A 26259-nucleotide genomic window follows, 5' to 3' on the forward strand; every position below is an offset into this window, starting at 1 on the left:
AGTATTTTTTTTATTTAACTTTAATTTCTGAGGTAAAATACTTTTTTCTTTCAACTTCCATAACAAAATACAGAGCTATCAGATACCCCTGGAAAAAAATATGTATATTATACATATATTTCTATAACATTACATCATATATATAATATATATGCAAAAATTTGAAGACTTTATAGAAAGCGGAACATCTAAAAGGCACTGCACAATGGAGTTAAGATTACTTACATTTTATGTACATAGACACACTTTATTCTGCTTAAGCTAACTAGTGAAGTCATCTTTCACATGTGAATATCTCACAATTCCCTGCATCACAATTTTATAACTCAAATAATGCCTAAGTATTTAAAAACAAATTAAATGGTAACTTTTTTTTTTCAACAAGAAACTAAAAATGGAACAGTTCTTAAAAGACTGGACCAAAGTTCTTTTTAACAGAATTAAAATTTCATTACTGTTTATAAAACAAAAAGCACAAACATAATTATGGAATAAATAAAAAGGGACAAATAGCCAACTCACTCTACCCACTTGGTGAGAAGTGAAATACAACTATATTTTTAATGCTTCTGAAAGTTTCTTGGCCCATGGAGGGCTAGGGTGCAGTAATTCCCTGTATTAGTGAGTTGGGTTTAATGCAGTGCAGCTTGAAAATGGGCGGGGGGGGGGGGGGTGAAGGGACTGGTGAATTGTTTAAGATTGACCTCTACTATTGTCTCTTTTCAATAGTCAAAAAAAAAAAAAAAAAGCAAGCTACACAAACAAATTCTTGATTACAAGACTTCAAGATTCATATTTGTAAAGTTTTAAACATTTGGCACAGCAAATTCGGAAAAACTGGGGGAGAAAATAGGTCTGGTTTTACCCCCCTTTTTTCTATCTGCTGTTGGACAGTGATAAGATGCTCACAGAAAAGTAAAGGCTGGCTTTGTGCCAGGCTGGTGACAGGTGCTGCCAGGAGCAGGCTGGGGGGAGAAAAATGAGCTCCCACCCCTTCACCCCAGGAATGACCCACCTCCACATCCCCTGGTCCACTTCCTGAGCAAGCCCAAGTCTGGCTCTATTATAAAGGACCCTCCCCTCCACCCAACCCCAGTGTGCAGTGCAAATTGACCAACAATTTACTGGTGGAATGGCAATCAAAGGAAACAGTTAAACACCAAATAATTTCTTAAAGCCAAAAACATTTTCATGGAATTGAACATTTTTTGAGTGTGTTTTTTCAAGTGTAAAAGCAGTGACTTTTTGTTCAAACAGAAGCAGCATCTAGGAATTCTGGCACTTGGGTTCTAGGGGGTTACAGGTACACAACATGGATTTCTTTCCCTCTTATTTAAAGGCCTCATGTTTCTATTCCTGAGTTAATACCGATACCTGCTGGCCCTCCCCTCTAGTGGACAGGGAGGGTGGCCAGCCAGCCTCCCTGGTTAGATTGGGCAATGACAAGAAGACATACCTCCTCCACATGCCCGGGCTTGCTTTCCGATTAGAGGTAAGTTGAGGTGCAGAGAAAGTAACTGACAAAAACATAACCAACCAAAGATCCCTTGAACAGGGAGCCCTTTGCAGCCTGACCAAAGCCTGAGTCCTTAGGGACTGACTGCTCTGTCAGTCCCTTTCCCAGGGAAAGACAGGTTACTCATGGAATTTGAATTAAACAAGGGGGAGGGCACTTGCCCCAAAAATCTGCATGATGGACTCAAGTCATCCCAAACCACATAGGAACTCACCCATCTGCTCTAACCTTCCCTGAGCCCCTCTCATGCATGCTCTCCTTTAAAAAAGGAGAGCCACCTGCCAACATTGAAAGACAACCCTCCAATGCTTCTTAGCAGAGTTCACTTAGGTTAAGGTGGAGTCAGGAATTTCTCCATTCCTGGACAGCATCCCTGTGCCCACTCCTTGCCCCTATCAGATATGGAGTTACTTCTCTCCCTGCTGCCAGGTGGATTTGAGCCACAGTTAGGGGTTCCCACACACTAGAGTTACATGGGCACATGCATGCACAGAGCTGGCTGTGGCTTCTCTCTGCCTCTAGTCCAGGGTCCTTTCCCTTCCTAGAAAATCAATCCTTTCCCATTCCTTTGAAGTTGATGGAATAATTCCTCATTGTCTGTAAACTGGAGTCTCACATAGGATAGTCAATTGATCGTGAATATCAGAATGGGCTAGGGAAATGGTATGGCAAGAATGGTAATGCCACAACGGGACAGACACCAACTTTCATTCATATCAGGCCTTTTGACATCTGGTTGCTTTCGTTATCTAACTATTCCTTCAGGTTCAATAAGCCTCCACTTGTACCCCCAGCTACCTTCTGCATTTCTAGGTATCATCTGTCTTTCACTCCTATTATCCTGCCTTTTTACTATCCATCCCGAAAACATCTAGAGAGGATGACTAAATATTAGCTCAAAATTTAATCGTGCTTCGAAATTCTTGGATTATCTGAAAAGTTGTTCATGTCCTTTTATAGGTTTATTTTGACAGACCCGTATCATGTTAAAGTATGTTCATTGTTAAGGCTTGACTTAAGAAAATGGTAAGAGAGCCAGACAACAAAAACACAACTTCATCAGTGTCATGCCTCTCAGTGAACTTGCTACAGCCATATTCTGGTTTGGCTCTCCAGACCCATGATGGAAAAGGAAAAATAAAGGTCATTTTTGTGTTTGTTTTGTTTGTAAAGGCGTTGGGTTACTTCCTCCTGCCCTCTTCTTTCCTCCCTGAATAAGAGTTTACAACTCCTCATGGCTTCTTAACAGATGAAGGTGAAAAGTCCAAGAAATGCACAGCAGGGCTTCCTGTCTCAACCATGCAGCCAGGTTCAGTGCCTGCTCCACTCTAACTGGCAGTATGTTTCATGTTTCCTGAAAACATTTTTTAGAGGAAAAGAAAAAAATGCCAAACAACAAAGGAAAAAAGAAAAAAAGCAACATCTGAACACCCCAATCGCCCCACCCCAGTAAGACTGAGAATATCTTATTCTCCCCCTGAAATAATTACAAAGAAACATCTCAGGCAAATACTGAGTATTAATGGTCTCTCACCTGCCAACCATGCCCTTTCCCCTTTATATGTAACTCTCAAAGCAAAATAAACTCATTAATGGCTTTCCTATATATAAATACAGTAGAAAAGAAAGAAGTCTGGAACCTGAACATCATGGGACCAAAGTGTCTTGGCCCTCTGGGAGTTTGTTCAGAAAGTATTAGCCTCAACAGGAAAGAGAGGCCCTTTCTCCTCTCAGTTCAATACCCTTCCTGTGTCCTACTCACCAGGAAAAAAGTGTGTTCATATCTCACCTAATTTACAACAGAAGATGACCAATCCCATTCCCAAAACATAAAAATACGAGTCTATGCCACTAGAATGATCAAACCAGCTAATTCCCTCCCCCCACCCCGAAATCTTGCTACATAAATACATGTATGTGATTATAGTATAAACAGCTCCCAATCCACTTCCAATTCTAAGCATCAGCAGCTGCCGTTGCCAAGCCCTGTGGTCCTGACCCATTCCAGAGGAACTTGCCATCCTTTCTCAGCTCCCGGGCTTCAGGGTCGTCATTCCAGCGCCGCTTCAATCGAAGCTTGGGGGGCATCAGGGCATCTTCTTTCTTCTCAGGCGCACTGGGCTCTTTGCCAGGCCTACCTTCGCTGTCTTCAGTCACTTCTAGGGGTTCTTCACTTGGGGTGCTAATGGGTACAGAGGGCCAGATAGGTGGTGCCTCTGGGCGGGCAAAGATGGTGCCTTTTTCCTCCTCTATGGTCCTGCTTGGCACAGTGCTCTCTTCTTGAGAGTGCTCCTCCTTCTCGTGGGCTGAGTGCCTGAGACCCTCAGGATCCTTTTCAGAGGCTGGCTCTACCTTAATTCTTGGGGGCACAGGCGCCATGGTGGGAGCAGTGACAGGTGCTGACTCCTCCCTGCTCTCTACCCTCTCCCGGTTCTTGCGCCCAACTGGTGGGGGCTGCAGCTTGATAGAAAACTGGGTTGACTCTTCAGGATGCATTTGGCACTGCAGTGGTGGAACCATGAGCCCTGGGTAACGGGGAAATGTCCGGGGACTCAGATGGTAGTTGAACACAGAACAGGCTTGAGAATGAAGGTAGTGTTTCATTTCCTCAGGGTTGAAGGAAAAGCAACTGCTGCTGGTGAAAGGGCTCAGGCCTGGTGATGGGCTATAGGAGAAGATAGTGGGAGTCAGGGAGAGGGCTGGTGAAATGGGAACATTAAGGACACCTCCTCGGCCAGGGATTGGAGAGACAGCGAAGGGACTGTGGGGGTCAGGGTAGATCCCTGGCCTACTGAACAGAGGAAGCATGATGTCAGGCTTGCGTTTCTGATGGCCAATCCCTCCTCCACCGACAGCATTCCGGGAGGACATGAGATCCACGCCCCGGCGCCAGTCGGCGGTTGAGCCATCCTCCAGCTCCGAAAGCTCCGCCTTTCTATCAGTGCCATTACTCAACTCCTGACCGGCGGTTAGGGAGCTAGTAGAGAACCGCCCCGGCTGCACGTCACTAGTTGGAGAATGAGTGTCCAGAGGTGGGAAATGGAACCGGGAAGAGGCTGTTGGAACTGGTGGTGCACTCTGGGGAACCACACCTGTGGAGGAAGAAAAGACAAAAGGCTACCTCAGGTCTGGTAATTCATTATCATCACTTGTACTTACTAAACAAATACAAGATGTTTAGGAACAACAGGAAACACTCCAGCTGGACTGATTCCCTTAGCTCCCTGTCTCCCTAGTAACTACTGCTTAGCTTCCTCTTCTCTATTTAGTTGCCATCTTTCTGTAGCCTCTTACTCACGTTGTCTTCACAGTACGCTTTGCTATCTGAAATATGATTTACTTATTTATCTGTATTCTAAAACAAATTCCACAAAGGCAGGGACTTCCAATTGTTCACAACTAGATTTCCAGCAGGTTGGGGCTTAACAATGAGTAAGTGCTCAATAACTATTAGTTGAATGAATGAATGGGTACAAGAGCCTTCTCCTCTGCAACTCTAAATACTGTGTGTATATCACCTGTTTTAATTCTCAGCTTTGCAAATAGTCTTTTCTTATATTTGCAATTTTGGCCATATCTATAAAGCAAGCAAACACACCAAAACAAAAAACAAAAACAAAACAAAAATCCACAAACAAATTAATGTAAAGCAAATTAATTAATGTAAAGCATTCATGTAAAGCAATGCATTAAAAGACCAAAGATGCCCTAGGTGGTTTGGCTCAGTGGATATTGTTGGCCCGCAGACTGAAGGGTCCAGGGTTCGATTCCAGTCAAGGGCATGTACCTCGGTTGCAGGCTCAATCCCAGACCCTGGCACGTGCAGGAAGCAACCATTGATGTGTCTCTCTCACAACAATGTTTTTTCTCCGTCTCTCTCCTTCCCTTCCACTCTCTCTAAAATTTAATCAATAGAAAAATCTCCTTGGGTGAGGATTAACAACAAAAAGACCCTGCACCTAACATAAATGGATACAAATAAGGCATGTCTTAAGAATAAAAACAGATTTTAAAACAAAAACCATGTTTATTAAGTTCTTATGGTATATGTTTTATCATTTCTGATATACAATCACCACTTTATAGAAATTTAAATGTTTCAGTCTCTCTAAATCTATATTTCTCTAACAAATTTTATATAATGATCTCCATTCCAAACCTGCTTTCAATACTTTTCAAGCATGGAGAAGGCTGGGTGAAATCCAGGACCTAACACTCACTCTACCAAGGCCACCTGCGAAAATGTGAAGCTCTAAGCTACCAACAGCATGCTAGACATGTCAACTTCAGACGCTCACAAGTTCTCAACTCCCCAAAAGGCCCCCTGATAAAAAAGGGCATAAGAAAGGGTTGCAAGCCAAGGCCTCAGAGACTCTTTGGGTTCCTAAAAAAAGTTATCGATATCTATCACTGAAGATGTCAGGAGGGCTCTTTACATTCTGAGGCAGAGATAAGGGAGAAGGAAAAAAGGGCAAAGAAAAAGGTAAGAAAAATCCAAATAAGTAAAAGTATGGTGATGTAGGAGAAGAAACAAAAAAGCGCATAAGACAGTGTGGTTAGGCATCACTCCCAAACAGCTGCCTTGTGCTATTTGTATAATGGCGTCATCCTCAGATAGGACTCTGGAGTCTGCTGGTGTGTGCAAGACTAGCTTTCTAGGCACATGTGACGGAGTAACACTCTGCCAGAGCAGCATTTCCCAAACTGATGCTTCACAGAAAAGGCAGGACTTTTTTCCCTACAGCTACCGATTGAATCTTACAATTAGGTTTGAGGAGAGCCACCAGGGTCCCAGGCCAAAAGTTTCTCTTCTTCCAGTCTATTACAGTGGCTAAAATTCCATTATTTTTTAGTCTTTTTTTTTTTATAAGAGCACATCAAATCAAAAGTAAAAAAAAAATCCCTTCTGTGTGTTCTGAAGGACTGAATAACATTAAGCATAATGTGAGAAGGTCCTGTCTCCTAAATAATTTTATCTTAGAATAGCATTAGCTCATAGCAAAATGCATATAAGTATTTTTCAAAATAAGTAATTTTGTTAAATAATCATGGTTCAAAAGTAGTAACTTTAAAAGGCATATATCATTTGAATATGGCCCATATATTAGATAATAGTATTAGAGCAATGTTAAACTTCCTGGGGAGCTGTAATATTACTGTGGTGGTTATGGAGGTGAATGTCCTTGTACCTGGGAGATCCATGCTGAAGTACATGGGGATGAAGTGTCATGATGTTTGCAACTTAATCAAGACTTAACCCTTTGCACTCGCTTGCTTTTTTCATCGAGCTGCTACCGATGCTAAACGTGTCGAGTCACACTCGACATCCGAGTGCAAAAGGTTAAACATGTGGCTGTTCACTGTTTTACCAATTTTTCTGTAGGTTTAAAGTTTTCCAAAATAAAGGTATATATAAACAACTTGGGGTGGTGGTGGGAGGCAGAGTGATGTCTGAAGACCATCCTTGAACTGGTATGTCCTGCCCCCACACTCTTGACAGGCTATCATTTTTTTTAAAAAAATTATTTTGGGGTTATCACTTTTGTTAGTATCTTCTGTATCTTCCTTTTGCATTTATTATGCAAGTAAATATTTAAAATATATTTAATATTTTGCAGGACGCTTTTAATGGTAAAAAATGAGGTACTATATGTAGAAGTATTTTCAACACTATTCAAATGTTAAGTACTCTCCCCTAAACTGTTAAAAGTAAGACTGTGGGGAAGGGAGACCATTCACTTTACTTTTACTCTATGAACTTCTGTATTATTTGGATATGTTACAACCAGCATGTATTGCCTCATTCTTAAAAACACAGATCAAAACAGGCCAACTGTATCAACCCACCATCTAGACCTGATCTCTCTGGCTTCCAAGATCTAAATCCATACAGCCCTACTTTTAGAGTGCTTATCACATTCCACATTCTGAATTGTTTTAAACCTACTATATCTTATCTCTCCTGATAAACTGTAAGTTCCTGGAGGAAAGGGTGCCCCTCCCATAAATTTTTTTTTGGTCTCTAGGGCTTAATACATTATGTGTTGACTAAATGAATGAATCTCAATCCAGAGGAAGAATGGTTGATTTAGTAAATAAGAACTGAATTTCAGAAGCTCTATTTCTCAGGTATTGTTTCCTAAGAAGCTGTTCAACAGGTAACTGTATTCAAACCACCCTGATCAATCTTTAACTTTGATGTCATCCTTAATTTTATCATTTATAAAATGACACTGAGACATATACTTTACCTGACTAGCAGAGTTGAATGAAATAATTCACCAAACACTAAGGTAACTTTGTTAAGTAGATGTATGTTCAACAAATGTATTTCTTGTCATAAAAAGTTAAACTAAAACAACATTTGGTCTATCTGGGTAAAAGCTCTCTATGAACAAATGACGTTCTTTGGAGCTATCTTATTCAGGAGTAAGCAACCAAGCAGTGTGCCTAAAGGAAGTACACATTGCTCTGCTTTTCCTGTGACTTCCCTGATTACGATCTTGAGCTTAGTTGAGGATCAATGTTGGTTCCAATGCCTTCAGGAAGAATGGGTTGTGCCAGGCTACTACTGTAAGGTCTCTAGACCAGAGTCTTCACAAAGTGAGAGTCCAGATTTCCTTGCCTTGGAAAAGCATATTACTCCCTCCGAAACCGGTTTGGCTCAGTGAATAGAGCGTCGGTCTGCGGACTGAGAGGTCCCAGGTTCGATTCCGGTCAAGGGCATGTACATTGGTTGCGGGCACATCCCCGGTGGGGGCTGTGCAGGAGGCAGCTGGTCGATGTTTCTCTCTCATCGATGTTTCTAGCTCTCTATCCCTCTCCCTTCCTCTCTGTAAAAAATCAATAAAATATATTTAAAAAAAAAAAAAGCATATTACTCCCAAGGGCTGATGGATGCCCCATTCCAGGTTATCCAATGGCTAGACTTCTGAGTTTGCAATGGACAAGAATGGTTGAAAAGACAGAAGAACAAGACCATTAAAGCCTTTTTTGGGGGAGTGGTATGGCAAGGTATGACCACCAACACCTTCTTCAAAATTGCTGGTATGCCTACTTAAGAGTCCCAATTACTCTAAATCAGTGGTTCTCAACCTTTCTAATGCCGCGACCCTTTAATACAGTTCCTCATGTTGTGGTGACCCCCAACTATAATATTATTTTTGTTGCTACTTCATAACTGTAATTTTGCTACTGTTATGAATCATAATGTAAATATCTGTGTTTTCCGATGGTCTTAGGCTCTACAGCAGCGGTTTTCAACCTGTGGGTCGTGACAGCAGTGGTTCTTAACCTGTGGGTTGCGACCCACAGGTTGAGAACCGCTAGCAGGGTCGCCTAAGACCATCGGAAAACACAGATATTTACATTTCGATTCATTAACAGTAGCAAAATTACAGTTATGAAGTAGCAACGAAAATAATTTTATGGTTGGGGGTCACAACAACATGAGGAACTGTATTAAAGGGTCGTGGCATTAGAAAGGTTGAGAACCACTGCTCTAGATGTACAAGGAAGGAGCAAGAGTGAAAAATAGAGGAAATGGAATTCCAGTGGCTAGAACAGGTTTGATTTCCTAATGCCTCTCCCTCAGGCACAAGGAAAGAAAACAGGTTGTAATCAGAGAGATACATTCCAATACCACTTTTTTTTTTTAAATGTATGCCCCAGGGACAGGAGGGAGTGGCTATAAGATGGAAATGTAATGATAGCTGCATCAAGCTAAAACTGCTCTAACTTGTTGTGTAGTAATTAGGTATCTGCAGTGGATTTCAGCATTATATTCTCTCAGCCACACCCCCGTTCTAATTTTTCAGGTTGTTTCCAACTTTTCTGTGAGAAGTCGTAATACTGCAGAATCACAATTAGATTTCTTTGCCTTAACATACAATGCCACAAAGACTGTGCTGATGGCTGGTTAGAAACTGGTTAATACAATGTTTTATTGGGCAGGATTATGATTTGCACCAACAAACACACTCTTATAAGAGCCTGACTACTTTCTGCTTTGAGAGAGGCAGACCCGAAACCTCTGTGAAGAGCTGTGGTGAAAGCTGTCACCAGAGATCCTAGAGGGGAAACCTTGCTGCACTTGAGAGGTCAACCAAGCCCCAAGTCTTGTTCTGAGGTGCTGTTGGTACAGATCAAAGACACTGCTTTTCACTGTAAACATATGAACATCCCCTTCTGTGATCAAGGATGCTGTGGTTTTGATGATATTCACTTGATAAGGGAAGGTTTGGTAGTTTCACAGAAAATCGGAAGTGCTTGTAGAAACAGGTTCTTATCTATGAAAGAGCCACTGGGTAGAATGTTAAAACTCTGAGTCCTGAACTTAAAGATCAACACAAACCTACAGAACATCATTCCTAAAGAGGATAGAGTAATAGTATCTAGGAAATTACAAATATGCAAAAAAGGGAACCAAAACAACAAACCAAACCCAATTTATCTTGATGCTGCAGAGCTTATCACTCTTGGTATGAGATGAATGGAAACACCTGAGCAAGAACAGAGGCAATTCAAGGGGTCACATTATTTTAGTGTTTCTGAAAACCTCTTAAAACATGCCAGTCTTAGTCTTGGGTTTTCAGGATTCCTTTTCAACTCAAAATTCTTTCCCGCCCTAACTGGTTTGGCTCAGTGGATAGAGCGTCAGCCTGTGGACTGAAGGGTCCCAGGTTCGATTCTGGTCAAGAACATGTACCTTGGTTGCTGGCACATTCCCAGTAGGGGGTGTGCAGGAGGCAGCTGATCGATGTTTCTCTCTCACCGATGTTTTTAACTTTCTATCCCTCTCCCTTCCTCTCTGTAAAAAATCAACAAAATATATTTTAAAAAAAATTTCTTTCCCCACCAAGAGACTTTGCATCTTACCACTTGACCGAATGTTGATGAACGGGTAGTTGGGCGTCACCAGCTTGTTAAAGTTAAATTTATAAGTAAACCTTTTCCCTTTTGTTTTATGAAGGATCCTCTTGTTGTAATAGTATCTGTAAAAACAGAAATGCATGTCAATCTATCTTCTACCTACTGACAGTACCTTAGGTAATCACCAAGAATTACTTGCAAACATCACTATCATTCTTTTGCTGATCTGCCCTAAGGTTAGGGCTGGGAGACCTAGGAGCTTACTTTTCATTCAATTTTCAACTGAGTTCTGATCATTGGCTAGAGCTTTACAAAAACAATCTCATTTAAGATCCTGAACACCTATCCTAGCCCCAACCACCTTTCTTTTCCATCTCTCTCTAGTTCCAATTCTATAGTATATTTCCTTCCTGTTCCATTATATGTCACTAGCTGGTTTCTCTTTTCTGCCTTACCCAGCTGGGGGCAGACAAGTATCTTCGGACACCTGATGTGGCTAGTCTAGAGGCCATAGATGAAGGAATGTGGAACTGTTTTATGGTGGCAGGCCAAACAATGGTATACCCTGATCTGGAAAACAGCACCGAACTTAGCCTGCTTCACTTTTAAAGGGGATGTGAGTGGCTCCAGCAAAGCTGCCACCCACATTTTACATTCATGGTCACTAAGAATGAAAAAACTTCATTCAGGGAGCTTCAATATACCCGGAACCTTTAGCCTCGCATCTATTCATTAGCACGGGTCATAAATTGCCTTCTGGCCCCTTGAGGGCTAAGGGTTATGAAATATAAAAACTGACAAGTGGAAAAGAGAAGCTGAGAAAACGTATAGATCAATCTTGGACATGTTGGAGCAACTTATGGACTGACAACTGAACTCACAGATATGGTTCCTAAATACTGTAGCTAGGTCAGTACCATTCAGTGAATCCTCCTATGAGTTTGCTTCACTCTTTTTCTAGTTTCTTCCAGAAAAACCTAAAGAAGAGAAATTCTAATAGATTTCCAATAGGGGAAGTCTAAACTAATCTTTTGGATTATAAATGAGCTACAATCCACATTTTACCACACACCCTTACCCACTACAGAACAGAATCAGCTGTCTTTCAGAAGCCAGTGCCAACATTGGAATTCCTTCCTGTGTACAACCAAAGATACGCCTTTTCTCCTTTTGTGCCTCTGCTGCTCAGATTCAACAGCTCTTCTACTCCCATTTGAAAACTACACATTATTCACTTAGGTAGTATAGTCTCTTGTCACCTGATACTCTTTTTACCTAACATTCATCACACTGCTTGGTCTCCTTTCAACCTACTGACACATGGATTTGGGGATCCTTTCTGTTACCTGAGGGCCCGGCTCAGCTTGTCATAATTCATCTGTGGTTTGCACTTCCTGCGGCCCCAAAGGCGGGCCACCTCGTCTGGATCCTTGATGACAAACTCCCCGTACTCTCCCTGCTGCCAGGCGATGACATGGCGGAACTCTTCCTTCTGCAGCAGCTCCAGGATGAAGTGCCACAGCTGGATCTGCCGGGAGCCTGGGGAGGACTCTGTTTTATAGGCCCAATCAGGAAACTGATACCCTTTAATGTGAAAAGGGCAAGATCAAAGTTGTCAGGAGCTAGGTACATACATTCCAGTATCTCTGACTTCGCATTCCAATGCTCAGAATCTCTAGAGTGCTGTGCAAATATGCTATCAACACCCTGGGGCTAACCACAGCAGGGGAGAGGAAAGCACAGAGGTTACCTTTCCTTATGACAATCACCAAATCTGATAAGAGTTGGGTAGCAGCACCCAGGTGTCCTAATCTCTTACCCTTCCATACATTACTTAACCTCACGCCTCCTTTCTACGAAGGCAGGAAAGTTCCAAAAGGAACAAATAGGAAAGATAAATGAATGTGTTAGGAAAATACAGCTGAAAACCCTTACCCCCAAGATTAGAACTGTCTCTCTAACAGAAAAGAGATTCTAAAGCTTGGGATAAAACTGTTGTGACCAGACATGTTAGATATACAAACACAGGAAACAAGCCTACAACTGTCCTAGCAGGATCCACCCAGTCAAGAGGCTGTCAGTCATGGCCTGGCATTTGCGAACAGAGCCCAAGTGGAGAGAAAAAGAACCATGGAGGGACATTCCAAGTAGACCAGAGATGATTCACTTCTGCTCACCTCCACCTCCTTCTGGCTTTTCCACGATGCTACAGCCCGCTTTCATTTTCACCCTCCTGCTGAGAGAATATAAAGCCGCATCAATTACTTTTCATTATCTTCCTAGGATTTCTGGCACAGCCTTCCCCCAACTTCCTTTCTTTATCTTTTCCTCCTTATGTAACCCTCTTTCTTTCAAACTTGTCACCTCCAAACTGCTAATCCTCAAGTCATCAAATGATGGTCCTCAGGTCATCAGCTTCAAAGGCCATAATTATCTTTCACCTGACTTTAAACTACCTAGGGGAAACACTATCTTTAATATTTGCTTTCTTCCTGCCCATCAGCCCTTTGGAAAGTAAAGGTACCAGTTAAATGGGTCCAAAGAGGCAGCCAAAATAAGTCAGTTTGTCTTCTATTACTAGACAGGTCCAGATGCCAAGATATACATGCTTGAGCTCACCCAGATGTACCAGTTGAAAGAAGAGTGAAAAAAAAAAAAATCTAAATCCAACTGATTGCCACTCAAGAAAGAACATCTGATTTTGATTTATTTTGCTGAATTATGTGAGATGGGAGAAGGAAAACTCTCAGTCAGAAACTGCCCCCTCCTCCTTGAAAAACACTCTGGGATACAGAGAGTAAACACATTGTGTGTACAGTTACTCTATACAAGAAACACACACATTTACCAAAATCTTTTTGAGAAAAAATTTACATTTTCTCCCTTTAATAGAAAGGAGTGGGGGGGGGGGGGGAGGCGGGGGAGAGGAAGGCAAGCATTTCTGAGAGCTTTTGTCCAAAAGGTGGAGGGAGTCTTCGTGTGATCTGAATTCACTCCATCCAGATTTACAGTACCTCTATCCATTTCCTGTTCCCGGCAGCAAGTAGCTTTGTATCAGTCAATCCTTTAGCAAAAAGAAGGGAAGGGTGAAACTGCCAGACAGAGAGGTGGGCAGGAGAGGCAGATCTACCCTCCCTGCTCCCCAGGGTGGATGACAGGCCCTCAGCACCCACCTTCGCGGGGAATCTGGAGGAAATGGAGGTGCCTCAATGGCCTCAGGGTGGAGTGGGGACAAATTCCTAGTCTTGGAAATTTCATCTAACCAAGGATTCCTCTAGATCCTTTGAATTTTCCCCCCCTCACCACACACATTAAGAAAAACCAGCAAGTTTTAGTCTGTCAGACAAGGGAAAGAGGATGAGATAAACACCCCAAAGGAAGAAAACACTGACACACAAGCCGCACACACAAGATACACAATAACAAGGCCTCCGAGCTGAGGCAGAAGCTTCCTCTCCAGCTGCTTCCATCTCCGTGACAATGAGGGAGGAAAAACACTAATTTCCCCACGGCTCCAGGAAGCTGCGCTGGACTCGAACTCCTGGGTGGCTCCGTCAGATCGCAGGGCCTTTATCCGGCCACAGGAGTGGCCCTCCACCTCCGAGACTCGGGCCCAAACCCCGCTGCAACAATAACTTGACCAGGAAGCTCTTTCCTGACACCCCAGCTCCCGATCCCTCGGCACCCCCCTCCCCCAATAAAAATTCCCCCTCCCAGGAGCCCGGAGGCGCCTCTGCAGAGTTTCATACATTCACTTCGAGGACACGGTCCAAGGAGGGCCGCTCATCCCAACTCCGCACACCCCACCGAGGCCCCTCGCGCCCTGCCTCCGACGCCGACCACCCCCGAGGAGTGAAGCAAGCAGAGTCTGGCGCTGCGGCTCCCGGCTCGGCTCCCGGCTCGGCTCGCGGCCCACACAGCCTCTTTTTCCGCTGGCTTCCCGGTAGGGTCCCCCTAGCCCCGTGGCACGAACGCTGCCCTGGGTCCCCGTCGCCGCACATAGACACCCGGGCGCCCTCCCTCCCCCGATCCTCCTCCCCGCCCTGGGTGAGGCCAGCGGGGTTGGGACGTGGCCCGCTGGGCATCCCCGACCCCAGGGATGCCGATCCCGCCGAGATCCAGGGGGGTCCATCGGAGGGGTCGGGCGGCGAGGCCAGGACTCACCTCTCCCCGGCAAGGTCCGTCTTCGGTCCGGTCTCCTCCGCGGCGTCTCCGGCTCCTCCTCATCCACCCCAGCAGGAAGTGACCTCTTCGGCTGCTGTCGTCACTTCCATCCTCAGCAGACAGGGCGGGGAGGAGGCGGCGCCCGCCCGCGGGTCTCCCGGCCGCGCCTCCCTTCCCGACTGTGGTCCGCGGACGCCGACTTCCGCCCGCACTCCGCCCCCGGCGCGGCTCCGGCCCTGCAGCCCACGTAGCCGCCCGGCTCACGCAGCGGCCCAGGAGGGGCGCGTGCGTCACGCTGCGGGGGCACGTTACGCACGCTCACGGCGGGACGCCCTACCCAGTCGCGGCCCCGCCCGCTCCGGTCGCGGGCTAGTGTGTGAGGCGGCGCGGAGGGTGTTGTGGCGCGTGACGGCCAACCCCGCACAGGCGCGGCGCGGCCCCGAGAGCCCCGTGGGTCGCGGGAGGGGGCGTCGCGGATCCCCCCTGGAAGGGCCGAGGTGCCGGGGTGAAGCCCGCCCCGACCGCTGTGCCCTCCCAGAGGAGAGTGTGCGCCGCGGGCAGAGGACCCCAGACTTCGGAGGGCGTTCTCTTCACCCCACACCCCCCTTCGTTTACTCTGGAGCGCGTTGCTCGGACATCTGCTCCCCCGCGTACCCCCGTGTCTCTGCATTTAGTTTTAATGTGTCCACATCTGAGCGACTTGAAAGTCTACCGCCGTCATTCAGAGACACCTCCCCTTCCTTCCCCTCTACCTTTGGTCCCCGCGGAAGCAATGACCAGTAACTTGTCCGGAGCGTGTCTGTTCCCCCCGTCGGGCTCAGTGGTCACGGCTCCCAAGCGGTTCGGTTTTATCTCCATCCCCAGCCCCACCGGGCTGAGTGGTGTCCAGGCTTAGTTTCACTCGCAGGCGTCCTCAAACCTCGGCCCGCGGGCCACATGCGGGTGTTTTTGCCATTTTGTGTTTTTTTACTTCAAAATAAGATGTGTGCAGTGTGCATAGGAATTTGTTCATAGTTTTTTTTTTTTTTAACTATAGTCTGGCCCTCCAACGGTCTGAGGGACAGGGAACTGGCCCCCCGTTTAAAAAGTTTGAGGACCCCTGCTCCAGAGGCAGGAAAAAGGGAGAGTGAGGATCACGAAAGGTTAAGTAAATCAGAATAAAGAATACAAATCAGAAGTGAAGAGGAGAGATGGGATTGAAGAAATCCGAACAACCATGTGGGGTAAAGCAGTCAACTTCGTCTCGTACCGTTGTCCTGCTAGCGCCCGAATGCCACCAAGAACACGGAAACGGCAGGGTAAGTTGTTAGAAAAATTCCAGTTTGGGGTCTGCTCCCGGCCGTTCTCTTGCTGTTGATAAATGAGCCAGCCTGCTGGGCCCTTCTGAGCTTCAAGTTGCCCGTTTCAAAAGAAAGGATCATAACATTGGTGATATAAGGTCTTTTCTAGTTAGAAAATCCTACCGTGGAGTTGAATAAAATGGCCAAAATTTTAGCGCCGTAGAATGGACTACCAAGGCCTGCAACTACGCCAAGAGCTCCTGAGCCTAGTAGGAACTGTCTATCCTTTGTATCTGCCGAGCAGCACCCAGAGCGATGTCAGATGTTTGGTTGAACAGTCTTTTCCAAATGTTGGGGTTTAGCTCAGTGACACCAATTGTAGTCAGGTCCTAGTGCCTTCATCAACTAGCTGTGTGACTTTGGTTGAGTTACCTAACCTCTCTGTGTCAACTTCTCATCTTGGGTGAACATAGTATCTATAGTATCTACTCAGGTGGTTGTATGAAATGTGTTAATACATGTAGAGTGGTTAGAGCACGTAAAATGGCACGTTGTGACTATGGCAGACGAACAAACGTTGGCAAAAATAACAATTAAAAATCATTGCATTGCCCTGACTGGTTTGGCTCAGTGGATAGAGCATCGGCCTGCGGACTGAAGGGTCCCAGGTTCGATTCCGGTCAAGGGCATGTACCTTGGTTGTGGGCACATCCCTAGTAGGAGGTGTGCAGGAGGCAGCTGATCGATGTTTCTCTCTCATCGATGTTTCTAACTCTCTATCCCTCTCCCTTCCTCTCTGTAAAAAAATCAATAAAATATTTTAAAAAATCATTGCATTAAAAATCCTCACATCTTCATACCACCCATGCAAGTCTTAGTAATCGTGTCAACTTGGAAGCCAAGGTGAGCAGCTTCTTCTGAAAGTCTGAGGTTACTAGCCTCTGGCTCAGGGTTCACATTGTCATGGTTAAAGCCAGCACGTAACCTCCAAGGACCCTGTGTTTTCCAGAGAGCCAGAATCCAGCATAGAGGGACTCTTTATGCATATTCTTCTTCACCCCGGTCTCCCAGTGGTTCTCCGCTGCGGGCTTCTCTGACTAATTAGAGTCAGAGAGGACAACTTGAGTAAACACAATTAACAGAGATAAACAGGCCTCTCTACCTGGCTGGAGTCTGAGTTGATAGACTGAGAACTGCGTCTATGCCAGAAGAGCTCAACATAATTTTAACATTAAGAATCTCATCACTTGTGTGCTTGCACATGAGCCTAACCAGTGATCATGGACAACAGGGGGAGGGGGGCATGTGTGTGGGGAGGTTTGGGAAGGGAATGGGGGGGGGGGTCGATGACAAATATATGATACCTTAATCAATAAAGTAATAATAATAATAAAGAATCTCATCACTGACCTGAAACTCAACAGGCGAATTGGGGTTTGATAAAGCAAACTGGAAATTCCTTCACCATTAGTGGGTCCAGACAAACGAGTTTTGCACGAGGAACGTCTGTGACGGGAGTATCTGGGGAGATTGGGATGGCCAGGGACTTCTTGCCCACTGTACCCAAGGTCCCTATGCACTATCTCCTTGACCGCAGCTCTGCTTGCCTTCTTCACCTGCTGCAGGCAGGCTTTCACAATGTGGAGATTCTTCTGTTGCTGAAACAGGGAGAGCATGAGCTTTCTGAAAGCGTGGGGGTGGGAACACTTAGGCACAGCCTAGGAGTCAAGACAGGTTGTAATCTCTCTTGAATTTCCACTTGCTCAAAGCCTTCTTTGTCCACTGGCACTGCCCTCCGCCCCACTTCCAACCCGTCTTTACCATTGTTCCAGAGGCCTAGGGTACGTTTCTGTTCGAAATCTTCCTCTCCCAACTCGGCTCTCGACGCCACAAAGCTACTCCATGGCTTCTGAAATTTAAAAAAGAGAGAGAGGGAAAAACAAGAACATCTAAAATTAATTTTACTTTTAAAACCCTTCCCTGGCTTGGTGTGTGTGTATGTTTCTTCCCTGGCTCGCTCTTCTGTATGGCTCCTCTTTTTATTTAAGAACTTGTATTTTCCACATTCCGAACTTCCCTGGCCATATACAGGGGGTGGCAGAAGTAGGTTTACAGTTGTTCACATGAAAAATGGCAAATTAGTAAAGAATAACACAAGAATAAACTCTGTGTTTCACATACTCACAAATGGAAACCTACTCCTGCCCACCCCTGTATGTGATATAAATGCCTTCCTCTCTCCTCCCACGGTAGATCACTGTGGTTGATTTACTGTAGCAGATACTATCTGTGTGTTATGTATACATTGGTTCTTCTAAGTGTGTTTGTCTTAGATTGCAGGCTCTCGGGGCTTAGAGCTGCAGTCTCTAGATCCCTGCAGTGCCCAGGGCAGTTCCGTGTCATCGTTTGAAATGCCTAATGATGATCATTTCCTTTTCTGTGCCACACGGGCGTATGTACTACTGGCACTGGCTACTTCCCACCTCCCTCAGTCTCCTCTGAGTCTCCCAGCAAAAAGCCGGTAGCCTCTCTTCCCTCAACTGTGTTCTCTTTGAACGTGGGTTCAGAAAACCCGAGTTTCATTCCTACTTCTGCCCTTTGCCACCTGTGTTTTCGGCAAGTTGCTAAATGCCTCTGAGTTGTGGCCTCCTCACCTTCATCTGTAAAAGGGGGACACTGTTGATGTCCTGGATGCGGACAGAGTGTAATAGCGGTTGTGGAATGCTTGTAAAGGATGGGATGAAACCCTTTTACAAAGGTCAAGGATCATGATTACTCTGGCTGTCACTCCAGACCCTACACTGTGTTTGGTATCAAGAACTCAAACTTTACAGCAGTTATCACCTCGTTTCATAAACTTTGAGTGGATTTAATGTTTCAAACTTGGGTAGGAATCTGATGGAAAAAGAATTTCGCCTTGAAAAATACGGTTCTTGAGTTTTTCATCTAGGCACTATTTTATAAGGCCTACCAAGAGGCAATACATTTCAGTCACTCTGTGCCTCAGTTTCCCTATTCATAAAATGCCTATGATAAGAACTCCCAGAAAGAAAAATACTGTAACATTAAAACATTATATTGATAAAGTAAAAACTGTAAAGTGTATTAAAATTGACTAATTTCTGCCCTTCCGGTGTGCTCAGTGGTTAGAGTGTCGGCCCTCACACTGAAGGGTCACGGGTTCAATTCCTGATCAAGGGCAGGTACCTGGGTTGCAGGTTCTATCCCCCAGATTTGGTCGGGCCCCTGTGGAAGGCAACCAGTCGATGTGCCTCTCTCACATTGATGTCTGTCCCTCCCTCCCTCTCTCCCTCCCTCCCTCTCTCTTTAAAGATGGACAGGAAAAAGCCCTAGCCGGTTTGGCTCAGTGGATAGATCGTTGGCCTGCGGAATGCAGGGTCCCGGGTTTGATTCTCGTCCAGTGCACATACCTCGGTTGCAGGCTCCGCCCCGGTCCCCTGCCCTGGTTAGGGCCTGTGCGGGTTGGGACATGTTCTCTCACATCGATATTGCTCTCTGTCTTTCCCTCTCTCTTCCCCTCTCTCTAAAAATCAATGGAAAAATATCCTCGGGTGAGGATTTAAAAAAAAAAAAAAAGGATGGATTAACACACACAAAAATTGGACTTATTTCTGTGCTTTGTGACTCAATTTCCCCTCAAGTGAAGGTAAATTATAATAAGAGAATAAGCTTTTACTAAGTATTAATTGCATTTTACCACATTGGACTTGAGAAGCTCATAAGATTTTGTGTTTTGGTTTATTTTTCCCATCAGCTCAAGGTTGTTGTGAGGGTAAAGGATTTAATGTCAGTAACATGTGTGGGGATCCCCAGATTAAAGGTTAAGTGAGTCCAAAGCAGAAGTAACTTTGTCCAGAGTCACAGCTCCACCAGAAGGAGCAGAGAGGCTGCTGTTTATTCAGCAGTGACTTGGGGATTCAAGGACTCTCCGGGATTCCACGTCCATTACAGTCCACAAATACCCCTTCCTCTCATTTCCCTTTTTTAGGTCTTGGTTCCCCCATCTCACATTGGTGCAGTGGAGAGGGTAGTGGAGAGATCACGAAGGAACAGCATGGGACAGTATTTACTGAGGAAATGGCCACGTAAGCTAGTTGGCCTTTTTTTTTTTTCCTGGCAGTCTAGGAGCAAGGTTCCCCTAACCAAATGTGTGACTGTTAGAATTTATATATTTCTGAAGGCTCACTTCTTCCAGGAAGCTTGCTAAAGTTAATTGAACAGGGAGGGGGCTAGCTTCTTTTAACCTATGTAGGATGTGTTTTTCAAGGCCCTGTGTTTGTTCCCTCCTCTTGTAACACCTGAAACCTTGACCTGTTTGCCACGTAAACTTTTTTGCTGTCTTTTGTATTTATTTACTGTTCATATCTGGCTTTCACTGTGTTCTCTTTATGACTGTCTACGTCATTTATAATCCTAAGAGGTCAGATACTACGTCTATCTAATTCTCATTATATAATAGCCAATAAAATGATAATCACTGTAATAGAGACTTGATAATCATAGACTAACAAATGCTAGTAATGGTTGTAGTGAATAATGGAGTAAGGTCTTGAATAAAATTAATTAAAAGTCAATCACCTTAAAATATTACAAACTTTTTTCTTTAATAATTACATATTTTTGGACTTGTAGAATTTTAGAGTTGGAATGAATGTCAGAGGTCATCTATCCTATCCTCTCACTAAGTGCCACCAGCCTCTTTATATATATATATATATATAATTTTTTTTTTTTAAATTGATTTCAGAGAGGAAGGGAGAGGGAGAGATGGAAACATCAATGATGAGAGAGAATCATTGATTGGCTGCCTCCTGCACACCCCCTACTAGGGATCGAGCCTACAGCCCCGGGCATGTGCCCTTGACCGGAATCGAACCTGGGACCCTTTGGTCTGCAGGCTGATGCTCTATCCACTGAGCCAAACCAGCTAGCGTGCCACCAGCCTCTTGAACCCTCACAATGACAAGGAGTTCACTACTTTGCCCAACACCTAATCAACCTAGTTTTGCATTGCAAAACGTATCATGCCTACAAAAATATATGAAAATATATGTGTTGAAGAGCAATAATAAAACAAAGTACTTAAGTACCTATCACCCAGGCAAAGTTGAGAAATTACCATACCTTAGAAGTCTTCTTTGCCCCTCCTGATTTCATCCAAGTTCAATGTTTAGATCATCATAATTGTTCTTCCTTATATGGAGCTGAAATGTGTTCCATTGACACATCTCCCCGTGATTCCTAATTCTGGGCACTGGGGCTATACAGATTCAATGTAATGCTTCTTACACGTGACAACCCATCGGCTATTTGATGGCATGTATCATAAGGAATTGCTAGAAGAAACATCTTTAATTCTGTTCTTATTCAAATGTGTCTTCAATAATTGTACATACCCCTCTACAGACCTGGTCTGACTAGCAAAATTATCTGGAAGATGGCCTCAGATAGGATTGACTGTTTCACAGGCCATTGTACACTGCTGAGTAGATAGTAAAAATTCCCATAGTTTTCGTACAAAGACTATTAACCCAGGTCTCTTCTGTTAAGTAGTTTTGAAATCTAAATGCCAGACTTTACATTGATTATGTTAATTCTTGACAATTTTATTTGGTTGGTTTTGGTCTGTGATTCATGCCAGCCTGTCTATATCATCTTAATTTATTAGAATGCATTATTGTATAATTTATTGACAGAGAGACTCTCATTGGAGCAAGCATGAATAACACTTCTGCAGAATACATTAAAATGCCAATGTTAAACTATTCTGAACATAATATTTTCTAAATGGTTCAGAAGTCACTGCAGGATCTTGCAGTGTCTCCTCAATTATTGTGCCTTTGATCTGTGGGATGCCAGTTAGTGGAGTTGCAGGTAATGAGATTCCAAATAGCAGTGTGCTTTAGTGCATGAGACTCTGGCAGAGAGTTAAAGCTACTGTGGAAAGCAGAGAGCATCAAAGTAAAGCTAGTCATTATGCTGGCAGCAGGGAGAGAGGAGTGGGAGTTCATGTACAGTAGTTGGACATCATAAGGAACTGAGAATCTATCATATTTTGGCATCAATTCAGAGGGTGGAATGTCTAGATACATGTACCGCCAGGATATTTTTCTCTGAACAATAAATTATTGTAACGAGCTTGGTTAATGTGCTTGCAATAATGTTTTAAGGCCAGGTTTATTGGCACAATTTTAAAAATAACTATCATTATAATAACAGGTCTTGATTTTGCAGCAAAAATCTGGGCTGCTAATATTTTAGGAGAAGAAAAAACTCAAAGCTTGGAAGAAAAACACCCTAACATATACCTCCTCTTGGCTGTCATGAAAGCACCTGGGGCACAGAGAACATGCACTGCAGAAGTGCGCGCGCGCGTACACACACACACACACACACACACACACACACACACACGCCATCTTGTCCAGCTTCTACATTATACAGATGCTGGTTACAGACCAAGTCCTCATCTGCCCCTACATGCCAGTGTGGTCCCGAGCAGTGCTAGTTTCTCATGGAAAATATTTTGCCCTGACACTGCCCCTGAAGCCCTGAAACACTAATTTGAACCTGAACGTTTGAATTGAACCTCATTACTTGAACTGTGTGTTGAGGGAAGTGTGGGTCCCTTGGGTCTGAAATAGGATGAGAGGAGACTCAGCTCTCGGTTACACTGTCTCCTGGTGCCAAAATACACTGCCTCTGGGAACCCAGTTACTTGCGACAACTTTGATTATTTTTTGCCTTCCCTGCTCCTCATTTACTCTATATAATTCACACTGTAACTTCCTGAGTCCTCTCACCTTGATGCAGAGAGGGAAGTAGGCATCATATGAGAATCATGAGTCTCTCTCTAGTATCGGGGGTGGTCAGAATTTGGGGAACCATCACCCAATCAGTCACTTACCCACACAACTAACGCCATTCGTTAGGTAGGCATTTTGCTTTTCCCTATTCTGTAGAACATGAAAGGTCAGATAAGTGGGGTTTTGTGGAGCAAAAGTGACATGCTGAAATCCAGCAGTGCTTTGTGTGGATTTGTGACCTGTGCCTTGAAACTCCACAGAACCAAAATCAAACACCCTTTTAAACAGCTCCACTTTATACTTAGGAATATATCTTTACTTTTAGATTAAATTTCTTTATTATGGGCCCATTGGCCAGGATTTTTCTTCTTCTTTTTTTAAAAAATATTTTTATTGATTTCAGAGGGAAAGGGAGAGGGAGAGATAGAAACATCAGTGATGAGAGAGAATCATTGATTGGCTGTCTCCTGCATGCCCCCTACTGGGAATCAAGCCTACAACCCAGGCTTGTGCACTTGACCGGAATCAAACCCGGGACCCTTTAGTCCCCAGGCTGAGGCTCTGTCCACTGAGCCAAACTGGCTAGGGCAGGATCATTCTTTATTAAAATAAAATACTATAGAAATAGGTGATATACTATTAAATACCTGGTGACATACCACCTTTACTAGTACCAACAGAGCAGAATGGATGCCCAGTTCTGGAAAGGTTTTCTAGAAAACATAGTAACTCCTAAAGTTTATGTAATATTTTTTAAAAGCATTTAAATATTATAATTATTCATTCATCCATTATTTATTTCCTAACACTTCATGTAGCAGTTGCTAAATACCATGCACTATGCCAGACTTTGGGGAGACAAACCTCATGGAGCTAGGTCTCCTCTGACTGTAATAACAGTTCCATTAGCGATATTCCCTACAATTATTTAAAGCTGTGAACCACAGGCTAGGCCAAACATATGAACAGAGTTTAATGTTGTAATCAAACATAACATAAACAGGTTTATCTAGTTCATTAAATTCTATACTTCCATTTCTTTAATAGATACTGGCTGAGAACCTTCTGTGAGCCAGGAACAGTGCTCGTCACTAAGGGTACACAGATGATTGAAATGCTGGTCTCTTCTTCAGAGAGCTGGGAATCTAATGGGAGAGGTAGACGCATAAGCAGACAACCTTGACACAATGTGAAACGTAGAGCAGCAGCAGACAGTTTGGGAACCCACCTAATTATCCTCAGCCCTTTCTTTCCAAGCTGGCAGGGTCCTTCCCAGTAAATAGGTGAAAATGCTTTCTTAGACTCCCTTGTAAACTAGAAAAAGGACATTTTACTAAATCCCGCTCTGTAAGTCCACTGGAACGGTGCTGGGAAAAATTTTTCACCTGAAAAGAGAGATTCCCAGAGTGGAACTCCCTATTCCTGTGTCTTCTTTTGTTGTGAACTGAATTGTGTCACCCCTAATATTCATGTTGAAGTCCTAACTTCCAGTACCTCAGAATGTGACTGTATTTGGAGATAGGGTCTTTAAAGAGGTAATTAAAATAGGCCATTAGCATGGACCCTAATTCAACATGACTGGTGTTCTTATAAAGAAAAAGAAATTTGGACACATACACAGAGGAAAGACCATGCAAGGACACAGGGAGACGATGGTCATCTAAGCTATGAAAAAAGGCCTCAGAAGAAACCAACTTGCCAACACCTTGATCTTGAACTTCTGACCTCCAGAATTATGAGAAAATAGAGTCCTATTGTTTAAGACAGATAGTCTATAGTACTTTATTATGAAAGCTCTAGCAAACAAATATATCTTCCCTGGTTCTGGATGTCATCATATGAGTTTGGAGATGCTGTAATCATATTGTGGAAGAGCCAAGAGAATTGTAGAATTGCTAGCTTAGAACCCTGACATCACTGAGCCAACTTTGAAACCATCTACTTCAAGATTACTGGTAAAGAGATAATAAGCCCCTGCTCTTTAAAGCTGCCTTAGGTGTGGAATTTCGTTACCCCAAACCACAAGCATCCTAATTGATACCTTCAAGGATAGGTGCATTGTGGTATGGAGACAGGGAATTATTGCAGGGACACCAAGAAGAGGTGTCTAGGTGACAACTAAGCTTGACCTTTAAAGATGTGCAGAAATTAATCAAGTAGATGACTGAACAAAGGGCATTTCAGAAAGCGAGGATCATAACAAGAGCAGAAGCCACCAGATATGTGAGAGAAACTTAGTAGCTACAAGGCTTTGGTGTTGTGGGAGTCTAAGTGGGAGTCGGGAGGGGCAAGAAGGATGATGTAGATATTGTCAGGGGTTGGATCGTGGAGAGAGGCCTTGATTGCTGCTAAGATCTGTGACCTTTTTTCCCCCCTCCAATCTGTGACTTTTTTCTATTGGCTAGGTCAAAATGCTGTGAGTAGAGGATAAAGTTGAGGGGTCAGAACTGAAGGCAGGAACCCTAATCGGGAGATTTATGAAAGTTCAGGAGAGAGAGGAGGGAACAGAATTAAGGTGGTAGAATAGAGATGGAGGTTGACCCGGCTTCCCAGCCCTTGGCCCTTGGAGGACAGGAGTTTAGCAGACACACCTGAATGATGTACATCAACGTTATCATGCTGTATGGCAATTAGGCATAAAAAGGGAATGACTATAATTTATAATGTAACAGAATAGAAAACTGAACTTTATCCTAAATGCCAAACTTCGTCTCTTTGTATCGTTTTAATGAAAATTTTTTTAAAAAAATGTACTACCTACTTCCCTGTTTTCTTCAACAGACTTTACTAGATGTAAACTGACCTTTTCTTGATGACTCATGGTCATTGTTATGAAAAAGAAGGCATCATGGTGCAGAGGGAAAGGGCTCTGTGTTTGATATAATAAGATGTGGGTTTAATCCCAGCTCTACTCACAAATCTGTGTGATCATAGAAAAGTTACTAGGCCTCTCTGAATATTTGTCTTCGCCTTGCCTGCCTACTTCATAGGCTTGCTGTGGAGATGAAGTGAGATATTGTGTGTGAAAGGGCTTGATAAACCATCAGGCACCATACAATGAGGCATTATAATCCTTTTTCTAGAGTGAAGTGACATACAACACAATACTGTGTCTACTCTTGAGTCCTGTTGTCCTTTGCTCTTAGGTTGTTTTCTGTCTCTGCTCAAAAATGCTTCCGTCTCAAGGCCTTTCACCCACACCCACCTGTCCTCCAAGAGCCTCGGGCTGGGAAGCCAGGTCAACCTCAAAATACTTTGTTCAGTGTAACTAGTAAGAGTCTGCATGGAAGCCTAAGGATCTGGCTTTGATTCAGGAGATTCGTGTCAGCTATTTTGGGTGCTTAGAGGCCTCTTTCACTTCTGGATTTGGTGCTGCATTCCACAGAATTGAGGTAGTCAGAGCGTGACCTCCAGTTAAGAGAGGTGTAACTAGGGTGCTTTTATACCTCCAATGAACTGTTTAGTTTTCCCTCTTCCTGCTTAGTTCTCTTTTATCTCTCTGTAACCAGTTTTCTGTGATATCATGTATAGATTTATTCTCACCACGGACCCACATACCATGACATAAGTTAAGATAAAAAAAAAAAATCTTGACTCCAAC

General features: G+C 43.9%; 1 protein-coding gene across 2 annotated transcripts; it reads right to left on the reverse strand.

Annotated features, from left to right (window-relative positions):
- LOC307093288 (ETS translocation variant 3) lies at positions 1 to 15508 on the reverse strand. Of its 2 annotated transcripts, none has more exons than XM_079761264.1 (5): positions 14552 to 15508; positions 12565 to 12620; positions 11734 to 11971; positions 10394 to 10509; positions 1 to 4608 (listed from the first exon to the last, which is right to left on the reverse strand). In XM_079761264.1, exons 2-5 carry the CDS (start codon positions 12608 to 12610, stop codon positions 3473 to 3475), a joined length of 1536 nt encoding a protein of 511 aa, XP_079617390.1. In that variant the 5' UTR covers positions 12611 to 12620; positions 14552 to 15508; the 3' UTR covers positions 1 to 3472. The 2 variants fall into 2 exon arrangements, with proteins under 2 accessions (XP_079617390.1, XP_079617389.1); XM_079761263.1 differs by having other exon boundaries at positions 12565 to 12623.
- Positions 15509 to 26259: the final 10751 nt, after the last annotated feature.

Source organism: Cnephaeus nilssonii (genome assembly GCF_951640355.1).
Source record: "Cnephaeus nilssonii genome assembly, chromosome: 21".
Lineage (NCBI taxonomy): Eukaryota > Metazoa > Chordata > Mammalia > Chiroptera > Vespertilionidae > Cnephaeus > Cnephaeus nilssonii.

Bases quoted from the DNA above. Each gene is read 5' to 3' on its own strand.
- LOC307093288 (XM_079761264.1), bottom strand. From the start codon at position 12,610: ATGAAAGCGGGCTGTAGCATCGTGGAAAAGCCAGAAGGAGGTGGAG. The intron at 10,510-11,733 runs GTAACAGAAAGG...CTGTTTTTACAG, and splicing joins AAGCTGAGCCGGGCCCTCAG to ATACTATTACAACAAGAGGA. The intron at 4,609-10,393 runs GTAAGATGCAAA...CTTCCTCCACAG, and splicing joins CATCAACATTCGGTCAAGTG to GTGTGGTTCCCCAGAGTGCA.